Source organism: Petromyzon marinus, chromosome 15, assembly GCF_048934315.1.
Source record: "Petromyzon marinus isolate PM22_M1 ecotype Great Lakes invasive population chromosome 15, UKy_Petmar_22M1.pri1.0, whole genome shotgun sequence".
In the NCBI taxonomy this organism is placed as follows: domain Eukaryota; kingdom Metazoa; phylum Chordata; class Hyperoartia; order Petromyzontiformes; family Petromyzontidae; genus Petromyzon; species Petromyzon marinus.
In genome coordinates this window covers 454,781-470,860 of record NC_133681.1, presented here as the reverse complement: position 1 = coordinate 470,860, position 16,080 = coordinate 454,781, and the positions used below count along the sequence as shown (strand labels likewise).

Genomic DNA, 16,080 nt, shown 5'->3' with positions numbered 1-16,080 from the left:
GGGTTGTTTGGGGGTTTTCTGGTGAGGGAAACGTTCCGGAAGATGCAGAAAACTCTTGATGGAGGTGGCGATGCCAGTAGTCAGGATGGCGGTGTAGATGTCGGCTAATACGTCAAAGAGGATCTCGGAAATGGTCGTGATACCTGTGATCATGTCTGGTGGGGTGGTGTTGTTGCTGGTAACGATGTTGGTGATGTCACTGGTGATGTCGCAGGTGGAGTAGCAGAGAATGGCTCGAGCCCGGTCTCCAGCGAGGAGGGCTCATCCCTCAAATCTACCGGCACCGGCTCCGACCCCAAATCTCCTGACGCACCTTCCCCCGACATCGCCGCCCCCCCGCCGGTCCCGCCGGCCCCACCGGCCGAGGGAAGCACAAGCATGGCCCTCAGGACACACCCCCCGGTTCCATCGGACCCGGCTCCCGAACCGACGACGGAACCATCCGCCGAGGTCTCCACGCAAACGGGTGGCGACCTGAAGCCGGCGCTCGTCAACGGCGGTGTCGGCCTCGTCGACGAGCGGGCCGCCACCAGCCGGACCTCCTCGTCTCCGGCGACCGCGGCGGCCCCCTCGGTGCTCCATCCGGCACCGCCGGAACCCGCCGAGGTGCTGCCCCCGTGCGTGCTACTGCCCAAGGCCGTCGCCGCTCTGCTGCGCGGGCAGGGCGGGAGCGAGTTGCACGCGCTGCTGCCGCCCGCCCCCAGGGTGGGCTGGGCCACGCACCTGCGGCCGCCCCCGCCGGCGCACGCCCCTGCCGTCGCCGCTGCATCCTCGGCCTACTGCAGGCTGTGGACGGTGGCGCGGCAGCAGCACTGCGACCACGACAACCGAGCGGCCGACGGGGGTGGCGCGGGGGCCGGGGGGAGCGGTGGATTCCACCCGCGCCGCCTGCTGTTGTGTGGCCCACCGCAGGTGTGGAACGTCGCGTTTTGGGGGGCGTTGGTAGGGACAGCCCGTCGTAGTGAAGGGCAGGGCTTCATTTCTCACTGAATATTTTTTGAATCGCTGGTTAAACTGAAGCAAGTGGCCCGTGACTAGCAGTAGATAAAGCCATAGCGATATGGTATACTGGATGTGGTGTGCTGACCTCTTGAGACGCTGAAACCGGGAAATAGTGAGTTTTGCTGCTGCCGGAAACACTGTCGGTGTGAGCGTTGGATTACGAGGCTCTGGGGCTGATGGATGCTGTTTTCCAGGTGGGTAAGACCGGCGCCTATCTGCAGTTCCTGCGTGTGCTCAACCGCATGCTGATCCGCCTGCAGGAGGTGGACGTCTACAACGAGGAAGACATCAACCAAGGTACCCTCCTCACCGCTTCATCACCTCCTCACCTCACAACCCCAATTATCTCCTCTCTACCCACTCTAACTCCTCTCCCTTGTATGTCCTTTACCTTCACACCCACCGACTCCCATACCGGATCCTCTTCCACCTCCTCACCACTACCTCCTAAACGTGGTCTTATAACTCCATGCAGGTTTTTCATCTCCAACACCGTTGTACTCCGTGTCCCCATGTCCCATATCTCCATGTATGTTTTCCATGTCCGGTGTTGTCGTGTCTCCGTGTCCCCATATCACCTATGTCTCCACGTCCCTGTGTCCCCAGACCTGCTGGAGGGGAGCTCGAGCCTCCACGTGTCGCAGGACCAGTGGCCGGACATCGAGGCCTTTCGCAAGCTAACCTTCGACCCCGTGCTACGCGACAGCCGCTTCCGCAATGCCAGCCCCGTCTACACGCCTCGCTTGGGGTCAAGGGTCAAGTCTGGTGAGTTTGCCTCGCACCTCTCGTAAGTCGCCCCTGTGGGGGGAAGGGGGCTGTGGAGTGTGGGGGGGTATTGTAGAGTTTGACAAGTCTCAATGTGATCCACCAACTCTTTGGATCTCCAAAACCACGGCGGAGATCTGTACAGCACAACAGTGAAATCCTACGCAGTGGCACCAGCGCTTCGCTGGCAAGCGCTCGATCGCAGGCAAGTGTGCAGCTGCTGAACTTCTTCACGCGACCCTGTCCCCCCACTCCCATATCCCCCCCCACCTCCCCCTGCGCCCCCCAGGACTGGTGGAGCGATCGGGCGGAGCCAAGCGGCGCACCGTGTCCGTCACGCTGTCAAAGTTCGCGGCTCACAACACGTTCCACCACTGCGAGCAGTGCCACCTCTACACGGACCCCGGCCCGCCCACGCAGGTCAGAGCGGACTGGAGGAGGACGCGGAGGTGCTGGGGAGTGGTGGGGGGGCGTGGGGTACAGGGCACAAGGGGACATGCGGACAGAGAGGGCGTGGAACACAAAGACGTTGGGACACGCGGAGCGTGAGGAGAGGTGGAAAGCATGCGAACATGAGGGAGGCATGGAGAGAGGGATATGGAGATAGGACACGCGCACACTGACACGCGCACACTGACACGCGCACACTGACACACGCACACTGACACACACGCACACTGACACTCACATGCACGCACACTAACACACACACACGCACTTACGCGGTGCTCGTGTGGCTGGCTAGGCACGCGAGGCCGGCCTGCATGCCTTCACGTTCTCGTCGGCGGCGTTGGGCGAGGAGGTGACGCTTCACTTCCTCGTGCCGCGCTCCCAGGAGCACCACTTCGTGTTCAGCGCCAGCGGCCGCACCATGCACAGCTTCCGCCTGCCGCTCATCACCGACACGGTGAGAACTCGCTCACCACCGACACGAACCCGTGAAGCTATTTTCCCCCATCCCTTTCTGCCCCGTGCTTCACCTCGCTCCCCCACCCCCTCCAGAATTGTTATTTATTTATTAAGCTCTGCCACCCGTGACTCCATGCCCAAACCCCCCCCCCCGTGCCCGGCGTGTTGCCGTGCGCGTTTCCGTGTGCGTTACCGTGCGCGTTACCGTGCGCGTTACCGTGCGCGTTACCGTGCGCGTTGCCCTGCACGTTACCTTGAGATTTAGAGCTCTTTCCGTGTTTTGATTGGAGCTGACGTGCTCTGTCACGCTCGCGTACCCTCACGCTCGTGTATCCTCACGCTCGTGTATCCTCACGCTCGTGTACTCTCGCCCGCGTACCCTCACGCCCGCGTACCCTCACGCTCGCGTACCCTCACGCTCGCGTACCCTCACGCTCTCCCCAGGAGGACACGGTGGCTGTGCGCAGCCCAATCTTCACTCCGAGCACGGGGCGGCACGAGCACGGGCTGCTCAACCTGCACCACGCGCTGGAGGGCGCCGGCGCCGCCGCGCTGCACGTCGTGGTGGTGCGCGCCGGCGAGGTGCCCGCCTACCAGCGCTACTGGCCCAACCACGTGCTGCTGGCGCTGCCCCGGCACCTCGACCACACCGGCGTCGGTACGGCATCCCCTCGTGTGCTTGTGTGTGTTCTTGTGTGCCTAATGGGCAAGTATGTGTACTCACATTTGCCTGTGTGTCTGTATATGTATCTGTATACGTTGCAATTATGGCTTTATTTTTTGGTGATTTGGAAAACGTTTTTTGGTTTGGACATGTTTGTTTTGTTGTAGTATGGAGTTAGACTGATGGCCTTAATCTAAGTTTTCTTGTAGTGGTTGTTGTTTGACTTGCATCCCACTGGGATATTTTGCACACAGCGTTGGTGTACGGTGCTTTTTTCAGGAATATTTTTGCTGTTTTTTTTCCATGGATTTTCTGTTTGCACAGCCTCATAGTCACTTTAAGATGTTTTTCCTGTTCGTTTTTTTGTTTGTTGTGGTTGCACCCGATTCAAGAGCCGGATGGCTCACAGGGCTATACCAAAATAAACTGAACTGAACTGTATCTGTGGTGCCTGAATGTGCCTTCCCGTGTTTTTCCATGTGCCCCGGGGTGTGCCTGCGTGTGTCCGTGTTTGTGTATGCCCGTCCGTATGTCTTTGTATGCCCCTTAACTTGTCTGCGCTCGTACCCATGCACGTGCTTATCCACGTGTTCCACATTCCCGCATGTTCCCTATGTACCCGTGCACCTAACCTCCACAGTTCCCTCCATAGCCCAATAATTGTAATATTAGAATCTCTTTTGCATACACTTTGCGCTATTGGACACGAATATCGTGCTATTCGACCAATTGCTTCATCGCCGTCGCCCCGGTGATGCTCGTTCCCATCCCGCGTACGTTCTTACGCGCCAACGTGTGCGTGCACCAGGCCTGGCACGGTGCCTGGTCCAGGAGCTGTGTCGGGAGAATCTGGAGCGCGAGCGGGCACGCCGGGCCGCCCAGGTGGAGGCGGCGGGGTCGGCGGCGGGAGGCGACGGGGCCCCGGACGCCGCCAGCGAGTGCACCGCTCCTGGCGCGCGCCCGCAGGACGTATGGCCGTTCGTGCTGGTGATGGACGACTCGTGCGTCATGTTCTACGAGGCGCAGCCCCGACGGAGGGCGGGGGCCACCGGGTCAGCGCTCGCCCCCCCCTCGCCCCCCTCTCTCATCTCGCCCCACTTCCCCCCGCGGCGGTGTTCGTTTGAGCCGTGGCATCTCGCGTGGAGCGTCGGTGGCGGCGTCTGCGGCGGTGACGGTCGGCGGTGCAAACGGAGTGCTCGAGGCCGGCACCGTTGGCGCTCGCGGAGCGAGGTCGCGCCTCGGTAAAGCCTCGGCCGCGACGCCATGGCGAGACTCGGCGCCGCCCCTGACCTTTGCCCCACCGTGGCCGTGCAGGGCGGAGACGTCCGAAGGGGAAATGGAACCGGATGGGATGACGCGCGAGCCGCCGGCGTGCGGCGGCGGCGGCGGCTCCGCCGGCGGCGACGGCGCCGTGGACACGGAGCGCTGCGTGTCGCTGCGCCACGTGCTGCGCCGCCTGGAGGCGACGCCCAAAGTGACGCGCTACGCCGCGCTGGGCGTGCGGCGCTGGGGCGGCTCGTGGCGCGCCGCGGGCCCGTCCGGTGCCGCCGGGACGGCGCGCCTCCACTCCTTCTCACGACGACACCTCCACGACCTGGTGCTGCTCAACGTGGAGCTGACGCGCGCCGTTACGTACGACCACAACCGGTGAGCGTCGTGCGTGCGCGGAGGATGAGGGGGAGAGGTGACAGTGTGGACGAGCGTACGGATGTGTGTGTGTTCAGGAGAGAGTACGTGGGGTGGAGTACAAATGAGATCCACGATGACCAGGTGTGAGTGCAGTTGTGAACCCTTGTGTGGGGACAGGTGTGAGTGTAGTTGCGGGTGAGAGTACAAGTGAGGTTCAGTGTGTGAGCACAAACAGGCGAGATTCTCCGGTAATAGCAGAGGTGTGAATACAGTTGTGACCCGCGGCGTGCGGGCAGGTGTGAGACCCCAGGTAGGATTCCTAGTGTGACCCCAGGTGTGTCGCCCTGCCCAGGTACTCGTGTGAAGATGTGGATTTCAACCTGCGTGCCGATGGCCAGGCCTTGCTGCTGTGCTGCTTCAACGCGTTCAGCGTCATGAAGAAACACGTGGGCGTGGGTGGGCACCAGCACGTTCCTGTACCACAGGCACCAACGGTGCGTACGTGTGTGGGTGCGTGTGGGGAGACAAAGACGGCCGGGCGTGGTGGTGGCCGCCCACCCCCTCCTGTGACGTGGCCGGCCTTCATGAGTGCTCACGAACAGGACTTGCAGTCTGTTGAAGGCTATACGAGGGATCTTTTGTTTTGTGTATGTATGTGTGTGCGTGTGGGTTGCGTGCATATACGTATGTTCCTACTTGGTGTTTGAAAGTTGGCCTCGCCTGGCACAAACACTGTCGTGATATTTCTTCGGAAATATCGCCACAAACGTGCGAAGGGTGCAGATCGCACGTGCGCATGCACGCAAGCACACGCACTCACGCATGCACGCGCGCACGCACACACACATGCATGAACACGCACATGCACGCACACATACGCACGTCCCAGCCAGCGCTGCGAGCTGCCGTTCCCCTGCGCAACCCCTACCGTGCGCGCCGCACGTCCTCCGCGTAATTTGTATCTCCGAGGGGAGAGAGAAAAACGAAAAAGCAATCTCGGTGCCCGGCCCATCTGCCGTCGCCGCTTTGTTGCGTAAACCCTCGTTCCGCCGCCCCCCCCCTCGCGGGAACGCAACCCCTGGCAGCGGCAACAATGCGGCAGGAGGAGCCATGCGTTAATTGGCGCGAGCGCAATGAGCGCAATGAGCGCGATGAGCGCGATGAGCGCGATGACATCGGCGACGACGTGGGTGGAATGCGGCGCCGCGCGCGGCACTCGGGAAGAGAGCGTGGAGCGTGGCCCCCCACACCCCGCCCCCGCCCCTTTCCTCCCCCATAACACCTCGTTAAATCTTCAACATGGACCCCTTCTGTCATTTCCAAAGAAATAAATTGGATGAGATGTAACACACGGCATGGTAGTCGTAACGTGAAATAATCGTCTTGTATCAGCGTGAACATCTCTGCGAGTTCCCGCGCCGCGCTCGTGCTTTTGGCCAATTGCTCGCCAGGAGAGTGTCGGAGGAAACGCTTCTGCTGCCACCATGGCCCACAGCCACCCGTGCTGTCGGCTGCCTGCCCCTGTCTCAGGCTCAAGGCCTCACTCTCCTCTACGACTGCCTGCCTCTCTCTACCAAATAAATATTTTCGTTGAGTCTTGTGATGCGATCAAATGAAGACGCGATATAAATCCCAATGGTGTCGTATTTATTACTGCGCTCGTTTATTGTGGCACTTGTTTACCCGGGAATGGATGGTCCTGCCAGTTTTTTTAATCGGGGGAAATTATTGTTGTGAATATTCCATGCGAGTCTAAGGCTTTGTGCGTGTCCCCAAGTCTGTGGGTCTCCCCGTCAGTCTGAGGGTCCTTTCCCCACCGTGTCCGCATGCCATCTCGAGATGTGCAGTGAATCCGCATGGGGGATTGTGCCCTCCCGGCTGGAGACCGAGCGATGTTCGGCACGGTCCCCACGGAGACATCGTTTATATTTCGATCCTGCTCGCTCGCTCGTTTGCGGAATCAGAGATGAGCACCGGCCTGGGAAATAAAGGCTCCCTCCGGTGGAGTGAGATTCGGCAATCACGCGGCATTTGGTGCCACGGGTGTAATGGGCCATGTGGTGGAGCGACGGTCGGCTTGACGTGGTGACGCCTCATGCGATGTTACAGTCAGTGTGCATGACGTGAATGTCATGGTGCTGTGTGATGGAGCGATGATTCGTCCACATCTGTGGTGGTCAGAGTGACGTTCTGCATGATGCGGCCGTGCTCGTGATGTGCCATGTAATGTGGCAATGCTGTGTGTGCAGGCGGCAGGGGTGTGCGCGCCCGTCTCCCCGAGCCAGTTCGTGTGCGCCCCAGACAGCGACTACACCTTCCTACAGGCGCCAGCTCACCTGTTACTCGAGCGCTACCTGCGCGTGGCCGGCAGCACACTGTTTCCGCAAGCGGCGCGCTCACACGCTCACCCCGTGCTCGCCCTCGACTCCTACCTCAACCTGGGCGCACAGGTACCACCGCAGGGATGCGCGGGGAAGAGTGGGGGGGGACGCATGGACAGAGGGAGGGACATGAGGATCTGCCGGTTCTTGAGCTCTGCTTGCGACTCCTCTGCCGTCCCGCAGGTGTCCGTGTGTTACGCGAGCTCCCGAGCCGCCCCCGTGGCCCCCCCCGGCCCCTTCCCCGTCTACAGCGGCCTCCTGCTCTACCTGTGCGATTCAGGGCTCACGGCTGACATGCTGCGTCGATTCAAGTTTCTGCAGGGTAGGCGCCGTGCAGCTTTGGGGCAGGGGAGTGGGTGGCGGGGCGGAGGTTTCGTCCTTGAGTCGGTGGCTAAGGTTGTGGAGGGGGGTGGTGGGTGGATGGGGCGGGTGCATGAGCACGGTGTGGGAGGTGGCGTGCACGTGATGTGTGTTTTCATTGAAATTGTGGCCTTGCGGAGACCTTAAACCAGCAGTGGATTTACCGTGGCTAATGCTGGCGCGGGGTTCCCGGCGTGCGCTTGCAGGCGCGACGCTCTGCGTCATCTGCCAGGACAGGAGCTCCCTGCGTCAAACCGTGGTGCGGCTGGAGCTCGAGGAGGTGTGGCAGTTCCGTCTGCGAGATGAGTTCCAGACGGCCAACTCGCCCGGAGATCGCCCCCTGTTCTTCCTGACGGGCCGTCACGTCTGAGTCCGAAACCGAGTCCACCCTGTACCCTCTGCACTACCCAGCAGGAGTCCAACCAGTACCCGCTGCACTACCCAGCAGGAGTCCACCCTGTGCCCCCTCCACTGCCTGGTCTGGAGACAATGCTGGCTTGGGCAGTCGGGAAGCAGTCTGTTCAACGATGCGGCTGTGAGCATGGGGAGAGGAGGTTGTGGTGTCGCAAGCCACAGCGGTGTGGTGCGGTGCGACTGGACCTCGGCATTTGTTCCGGCATGAGACAGATTCGCTCACCCCTCGCTCGCCCGCGTCGCCTGACCGCTCGCCCGCTTCACCTGACTCGCTCACCTGTCACCCGCCTCAGGTGCAGCTGTTGATCAAAATCCTCCGGCAGTTCGCTTGGCGTCCGTCGTGGCTGTGCCTTCGTCGTTCGAGCACGGCCCCCCCCCCTCTATCCACCATCTGCTCCCCTTTCCCACCCTCGCCCAGCCCCCACAACGTCTAATTTCCCCTCCCCCCATGCTCTCCCTGCTCAACCCCCCTCAGCTGGGCAGTGGGGGTTGAGTGACTCGCGTCTCACTGAGCACTCATATCAAAATCAACATCGTGCCGAACTCACCAGGGGGTGCGCGATCTAATCAACAACAACAAAATTACATCAACAACACAGGGACCCCAGGGAGTGGGGACCCCAGGGAGTGGGGGTCCAGGTCAAGACCACGCGTGACCTGGCGTGTGGAGGGTCCATGGTGCTGCCTGTCAAAACAGCCTCACTGGTGTGTGTGTGTGTGTTCCGGTGTGTGTGTGTGTGTGTGTTCCGGTGTGTGTGTGTGTGTTCCGGTGTGTGTGTGTGTGTGTGTTCCGGTGTGTGTGTGTTCCGGTGTGTGTGTGTGTGTTCCGGTGTGTGTGTGTGTGTGTGTTCCGGTGTGTGTGTGTTCCGGTGTGTGTGTGTGTTCCGGTGTGTGTGTGTGTTCCGGTGTGTGTGTGTGTTCCGGTGTGTGTGTGTGTGTTCCGGTGTGTGTGTGTGTGTTCCTGTGTGTGTGTGTGTGTGTTCCGGTGTGTGTGTGTGTTCCGGTGTGTGTGTGTGTGTGTTCCGGTGTGTGTGTGTATGTGTTCCTGTGTGTGTGTGTGTTCTGGTGTGTGTGTGTTCCGGTGTGTGTGTGTGTGTGTTCTGGTGTGTGTGTGTTCCGGTGTGTGTGTGTTCCGGTAGTGTAGCGGTTAGCGCGCTGCGCTATGAACCTGGCGACCCGGGTTCGATTCCTGCTCACGGCCAACACCAGTGACGATTATCTGAACCGGTCCCGGGCCTCCCCTAGGTCGACTCAGCCTCAAATGAGTACCTGGTGCAGTGTGTAAACATTGCCACTAGGGAGACAAAGGCGGTCGGGCGTGGTGCTGGCCACCCACCCCCTCGTGTACCGTTCCGGCCTTCATAGGTGCTCGCTAACAGCACTTGCCCCTACAGTCTGTTAAGGCTATGTGGGGGATCTTTATCTTTGTTCCGGTGTGTGTGTGTGTTCCGGTGTGTGTGTTCCTGTGTGTGTGTGTGTGTTCCGGTGTGTGTGTGTGTTCCGGTGTGTGTGTGTGTTCCGGTGTGTGTGTGTTCCGGTGTGTGTGTGTTCCGGTGTGTGTGTGTGTTCCGGTGTGTGTGTGTTCCGGTGTGTGTGTGTTCCGGTGTGTGTGTGTTCCGGTGTGTGTGTGTGTGTTCCGGTGTGTGTGTGTGTTCCGGTGTGTGTGTGTGTGTATTCCGGTGTGTGGGTTTGTGTGTTCCGGTGTGTGGGTTTGTGTGTTCCGGTGTGTGTGTGTGTTCCGGTGTGTGTGTGTGTTCCGGTGTGTGTGTGTTCCGGTGTGTGTGTGTTCCGGTGTGTGTGTGTTCCGGTGTGTGTGTGTTCCGGTGTGTGTGTGTTCCGGTGTGTGTGTGTTCCGGTGTGTGTGTGTTGTCCGGTGTGTGTGTGTGTTCCGGTGTGTGTGTGTGTTCCGGTGTGTGTGTGTTCCGGTGTGTGTGTGTTCCGGTGTGTGTGTGTTCCGGTGTGTGTGTGTTCCGGTGTGTGTGTTCCGGTGTGTATGTGTGTGTGTGTTCCGGTGTGTATGTGTGTGTGTGTTCCGGTGTGTATGTGTGTGTGTGTTCCGGTGTGTATGTGTGTGTGTGTGTTCCGGTATGTGTGTGTGTGTTCCGGTGTGTGTGTGTGTGTTCCGGTGTGTGTGTTCCGGTGTGTGTGTGTTCCGGTGTGTGTGTGTTCCGGTGTGTGTGTGTTCCGGTGTGTGTGTGTGTGTGTTCCGGTGTGTGTGTGTGTTCCGGTGTGTGTGTGTGTTTCGGTGGGTGTGTGTTCCAGTGTGTGTGTGTGTTCTGGTGTGTGTGTGTTCCGGTGTGTGTGTGTGTTCCGGTGTGTGTGTTCCGGTGTGTGTGTGTGTTCCGGTGTGTGTGTTCCGGTGTGTGTGTGTGTTCCGGTGTGTGTGTGTGTGTGTTCCGGTGTGTGTGTGTGTGTTCCGGTGTGTGTGTGTGTTCCGGTGTGTGTGGGTGTTCCGGTGGGTGTGTGTTCCGGTGTGTGTGTGTACCGGTGTGTGTTCCGGTGTGTGTGTGTGTGTTCCGGTGTGTGTGTTCCGGTGTGTGTGTCTGTTCCGGTATGTGTGAGTGTTTCGGTATGTGTGGGTTTGTGTGTTCCGGTATGTGTGGGTTTGTGTGTTCCGGTGGGTGTGTGTTCCGGTGTGTGTGTGTGTTCCGGTGTGTGTGTGTTGTCCGGTGTGTGTGTGTGTTCCGGTGTGTGTGTGTGTGTGCGTGTGAGAGAGTATGTGCCGTTGTGTATGGGATTGAGAGTGCTTAGTGCCCGCTGTGGTGTGTGTACACGTGTGAGTTTGTGTGTATACATGTGAGTTTGTGTGTACACATGTGACTGTGTGTGCCGTTGTGTGTACACGTATGTACACGTGTGTGTGCCAGTGTGTACATGTGAATGTTTCGGTATGTATGTGTGCACACGTGCGACTCTGCGTGTGCCATCCCGGCCTTCATTGGTGCTCGCTACAGCACTTGCCCCAACAGTCTGTTAAAGGCTATACGGGGGGTCTATGTGTATGTGTGTACACATGTGAGTGAGTATGTCTGTGTACACGTGTGGGTGTGTGTACACGTGTGGGTGTGTGATGCTTCTCGGGTGGTAAAGGTGGAGACCCAGTGAAGGAGACAGCTACAGATGTGCAAGAGAAAGGGGATTACAGTTTGAGTGCAGTTAGGTGGTGGTGTGGGGTTTGGATTGGAGTGCGGTTAGGTGGTGGTGTGGATTAGGGATTGGAGTGCGGTTAGGGATTGGAGTGCGGTTAGGCGGTGGTGTGGGTTAGGGATTGGAGTGCGGTTAGGCGGTGGTGTGGGTTAGGGATTGGAGTGCGGTTAGGCGGTGGTGTGGGTTAGGGATTGGAGTGCGGTTAGGCGGTGGTGTGTTAGAGATTGGAGTGCGGTAAGATGGTGGGACGAGTGTCCGACTCCTCTGCTGGTGCTGTCAGTGAGACTAGGATTCATCGCGATGAGCATTCTGGTTATGGTTGGTGATGGCGGTGGGGTGAGAGAAGATTACTGTGGACGTGATGAAGGACGGGGTTCGGAGCAGTGGCGCAGCATGTTTTGCTTGGGCGCCGGAGCAACGAATGAAGTTGGTAACCTGGCACCTGGGCCCCTCCGGCCCACGGGCCCTGGTGCCCGTTGCACCGCCTGCACGCTTCATAGCGGCGCTGTTGGTGGGCGCTCGGGTTGTAGAACGCGGGGCGGGCATGGTGGGGCACCCGGCAGTGACCCCGACGCTTGCGAATGCGCGTCGATGTGGTCACCACGGTGAGCGACTCGTGGGTCGGCGCTCTGCCGCCATCTCGCTCCTCCGCCACCGCCCCAACCACGTCCTCCCTGACCCCAACCACTGCCACCTCGCCCCATCCACCCTGCTGGTTCCCTACGCACGGAGTGTTCAGCCACCCTGCTCCATTTCCCTGTCACCCACCCTCCAGCCCCTGCTGCATGCATCCTGCTTCTCCGCCCAGTGCCCCACCCGGTACGAGAGACGCGGGCTCGAATGTGTTTAATAAAATGTTTTGTTTAGGGGTGATAATATATTGTATGTACCCTGGGCTGCCCCCCAGCCAGGGCCAAATACAGAACTAACCTCCCTCCCACCCCTCTGAATGGCACGTGGTACACTTTATTGCTCCGCAGCCAGTGCGTAACTTGCATGTGGACCGTACCACTTGCCGCTTGGGTGGGGGAGGGGGGTGGTGGTGCATTGACGAGGCCCCCATCGCAACGATGGCGTAACCTCGACCCTGCCTCCTGTCACTATGACCTTGGCCCGAAGATGAGCTCACCCCGAGATAAACCTCTGGAGTGCTTTGCACTAATGTCCACACGACAAAGGTAGAGCGTGAGGCGTGCACCTTTACGCATGAGAAGTCATGTAATGTGACCCCACCATGGTCCAGCAAGTTTCGCTGAGTCTCAAGACTGTCTCAGGAGGTAGTCTGTGGACCAGATGTCTAACCTGTCCCACTCAAATGGGAAAAACTGAGTCGTGTGTTTTTCAAAGGTTTCATAAGCATAGTAGATGGTGATGGTGGTGGGCATGAGTATATCTGAATACGATTATCATTAACATGTCCATTACATATTCCATTATCATCCATTCTCTACCCACTGCTGGCATTGTTTCTCATAGCCCTCTGATAATTGCAGTCAGAATGATTCTCGTGCGTTGAGAATGGGTGCCTCTCCCACGTGGCACCACCACCAGCTCTGTTTAATCTTGACATCAGCAACATGCCGGCCACATCAAGCGGCATGTTCATTGACGCAGACGATCTAGCATTGGTCAGCCAAGCGACGACACTCAGCGCAGCTCAAGACATCTTGAACACCGCCCTAAAGAAATTGGAAGAGTATTATTACTCCTGGCGACTTAAGCCAAATCCAACCTCGACCGTGTATCCTCAGCATTCCATCTCGACAACGCAGACGCAAAAAGTACGCCGAAGGTCGAGTTCTGTGATCCCGAAATACCTTAGAGTGGTGCTCGATCGAAGTCTCGCTTTCAGGCAACACATTGAGCAGTTGAGCAACAAGATAAAAACCTGCACGAACATTATTCATAAACTGGCGGGAACTATATATTCTTGGTTCTTTGAACTAGTTGCGGCTGTGATGCGCAAACACTATGGACTGCCACACTCTCCCCCGTGTATGTGACGGGAGTATATTGGTCACCTGTGTGGGGACGCAGCGCTCACATCTTACACAACTGAACATTGCAATGCGTGTCAACTCTGGTACGCTGACGTCGACCCAATGGCTCCCGGTGCTCGCCCGCATCGCTTCGCCGCAAATCCGTCGTGAAACAGCGGCGGCCGTCCGGGAGTATCAAGCAATGATTGTTAAGCCCCCCCACACCTTCCGATGCAACGGCACATAAACCCAGCGCCGCCTGTTCGCCTAACATCACGCCAACCCTTCTCGATCACAGCAGCCTCACTCCGCGCAACCGATGCAGATGAAGGCGAGAGATGGAAGCGAGTCTGGACTGCGGCCGACGTTAAAAAGAAACATATCGTACAGGACCCTACTACCGTCGACCCTCCCTGCAGGTTTCAACCTTTCATGCTGCCAATGGTCGACCATCAACCGAATCAGGACCGGGCATGGCCGATGCGGCTGCCACCTGATGCGCAAATGGCGCATCGAAGATTCGGCGGTCTGCGAGTGCGTCCACGAATTCCAAACGATCGACCACATTCTAAACAGCTGCTGCTGTCTTCACTCCTTTAAAGGAGGAACGGGCGAGATCCACTCTGCATCTAAACAGACAATTGAGTGGATAACAAATCACAAATTACATCTTAAAATATGCTACTATGAATCCATACGAAAGAAAACCACCACCAATCACCTTCCCCATCACCAACCATCACCTTGAGCACCACCTTCATAACAACCACCACCACCATCCTGTGCTCTGCTCCATGGACTTGGGGTCGAACTCGGAGCCCGTGTTCCTGTAACTACCCCCACCCCGAATCGCCGTGATTCACGGGGAGGGGAGGGTGGGGGAGTGCTGCCCGCGCGCTCCCTCGGACTCTGGTTTCATTGTTGCTCTCGTCGGGGTTGGGGGGCTGTGGGCTAAAGGTGCCCGCCAGGTGGCTGTACCTAGGTTGTATCCCGGGTCCGGGCGGCACGCGGACCAGGCGGAATGTTTACACGGGGAGGTGGCGTGCTTCTCGAGTTCCCTTCGTTGAATGTACGGGGCCGTCGCTCGCGTGTACGAGTGTGTGAACGTGCGCGCGTGTGTGTGAACGTGCGCGCGTGTGTGTGAACGTGCGCGCGCGTGTGTGAACGTGCGCGCGCGTGTGTGAACGTGCGCGCGCGTGTGTGAACGTGCGCGCGCGTGTGTGAACGTGCGCGCGCCTGTGTGATGCGCGCGCGTGTGTGAACGTGCGCGCGCGTGTGTGCACGCTCGTGCGACTTTGCACGCGCGTGTGAACGTGCGCGCGTGTGTGAATGTGCGTGCGACTTTGCACGCGCGTGCGTGTGAATGTGCGCGTGTGTGAACATGCGCATGCGTGAACGTGCGAGTGTGTGAATGTGCGCGTGTGTGTGAACGTGCGTGCGACTTTGCACGCGTGTGTGTGAACGTGCGCTTGTGTGAACGTGCGCTTGTGTGAACGTGCGCGTGTGTGTGAATGAATGTGCGCGTGTGTGAACGTGCGTGCGACTTTGCACGCGTGTGTGTGAACGTGCGTGTTTGTGAACGTGCGCGTGTGTGAACGTGCGAGTGCGCGTGTGTGAACGTGCGTGCGACTTTGCACGCGCGTGCGTGAATGTGCGCGTGTGTAAACGTGCGCGTGCGTGAACGTGCGCGTGATCGTGTGCGCGCGTGCGCGAACGCGCGTGTGTGAACGTGCGTGCGAGCTGGCCGCTGCACGCAGCAGGCACCGGGGTTTGAAGGAGCCCGTGCGGTTGTTCGCTCGCTACTCCCTCCCGCTGCTCCCCCCGACTGTCCTCCCCACCTCCGTCCTCTGCTCTTCCCCGTGTTCCCCTTTCCCATCTTTACCTTGGGAGCGACCCTCTCCCAATTCTCGTTTCTCCACTGCGCATTTTCAATCAACGTTTTTTTTTATTTGGGGGAGCAAAGGGGCGCGTTTGTTATTTTAGACATAAAGAAGTCTGGGGGGAGGGCGGCGGGTGGGGGGGGGAAGTGATTTTTTTCGTTCTGGAGGTGAAGAATTGTGTTAACTGTAGTAATGATGATGATGACGACGACGACGATGTTTCGGTTCAGATTGTAAATGTTGTTTTCGTGGAGCTGTCGTTTACAATCCGCGCCTACCTCAGGGAACCCCGCGTGGCCGAGAGAAGGCGCCGCGTCTCCTACTCTCGGCTTGTGCGCGGCGCCGCGACGCGTCTCGTCCGAGACGGCATCGAGTAAAGCTTTCAGTGTGAGCTCGCTCACTCGCCTGCCTGTGCGTCTGTGTGTCGTGTGCATCGTGTGTGTGTGTGCGATCGTGTAGCGGTTAGCGCTACGCTGCGCTATGAACCCGGTTACCCAAGTTCGATTCCTGCTCGCGGCCAACACGGGGTGTCCACAGCTTATGCAAATTATATGCTAATGATGCACTTGGGCTCGTGTAGGCAACGGAGAAACCGGAGCAAGGGGAGGTGGACACGAGGTGGACACGAGGTGGACACGAGGTGGACACGAGGTGGACACGAGGTGGACACGAGGCACAGCAGCAGCAGACACTGGGAGGCGCGGTCAGCCCTACGTTGAGACTTGAATCACGGGGGGGGGGGGGGGTTCAGACGTAACTTTTACAATGATAATGCCAGAACAGTCTTCGTTTGAGCCCCAAGACTCCTCAGGAGGGTCCTGCCACATTGAGACGTTGGGGCATTTCCAGGTGAATGAGAGTTTGGCTTCTCGGGGGAGGGAACCAGAGAACCCGAAGGAAAACCACTTTCCATAGGGGAGGGTGACACTCAATTCCGCTTACAGATGGGT

At 58.8% G+C, this 16,080-nt stretch overlaps 1 protein-coding gene across 6 annotated transcripts in view; it reads left to right on the top strand.

The window, feature by feature from the left end:
• Positions 1–15,530, top strand: part of GREB1L (GREB1 like retinoic acid receptor coactivator) — an 89,960-nt gene extending 74,430 nt beyond the window's left edge. For all 6 annotated transcript variants that reach the window (XM_076067171.1, XM_032954580.2, XM_032954577.2 and 3 more), the window contains 12 exons: positions 215–912; positions 1,197–1,299; positions 1,609–1,767; positions 2,057–2,187; positions 2,513–2,674; positions 3,121–3,334; positions 4,149–4,392; positions 4,655–4,987; positions 5,322–5,463; positions 7,219–7,419; positions 7,534–7,672; positions 7,917–15,530. In XM_076067171.1, the coding sequence (XP_075923286.1) occupies positions 215–912; positions 1,197–1,299; positions 1,609–1,767; positions 2,057–2,187; positions 2,513–2,674; positions 3,121–3,334; positions 4,149–4,392; positions 4,655–4,987; positions 5,322–5,463; positions 7,219–7,419; positions 7,534–7,672; positions 7,917–8,080 (2,690 nt within the window). In that variant the 3' untranslated portion in view covers positions 8,081–15,530. The remainder of the gene's footprint in view (positions 1–214; positions 913–1,196; positions 1,300–1,608; positions 1,768–2,056; positions 2,188–2,512; positions 2,675–3,120; positions 3,335–4,148; positions 4,393–4,654; positions 4,988–5,321; positions 5,464–7,218; positions 7,420–7,533; positions 7,673–7,916) is intronic.
• Positions 15,531–16,080: the final 550 nt, after the last annotated feature.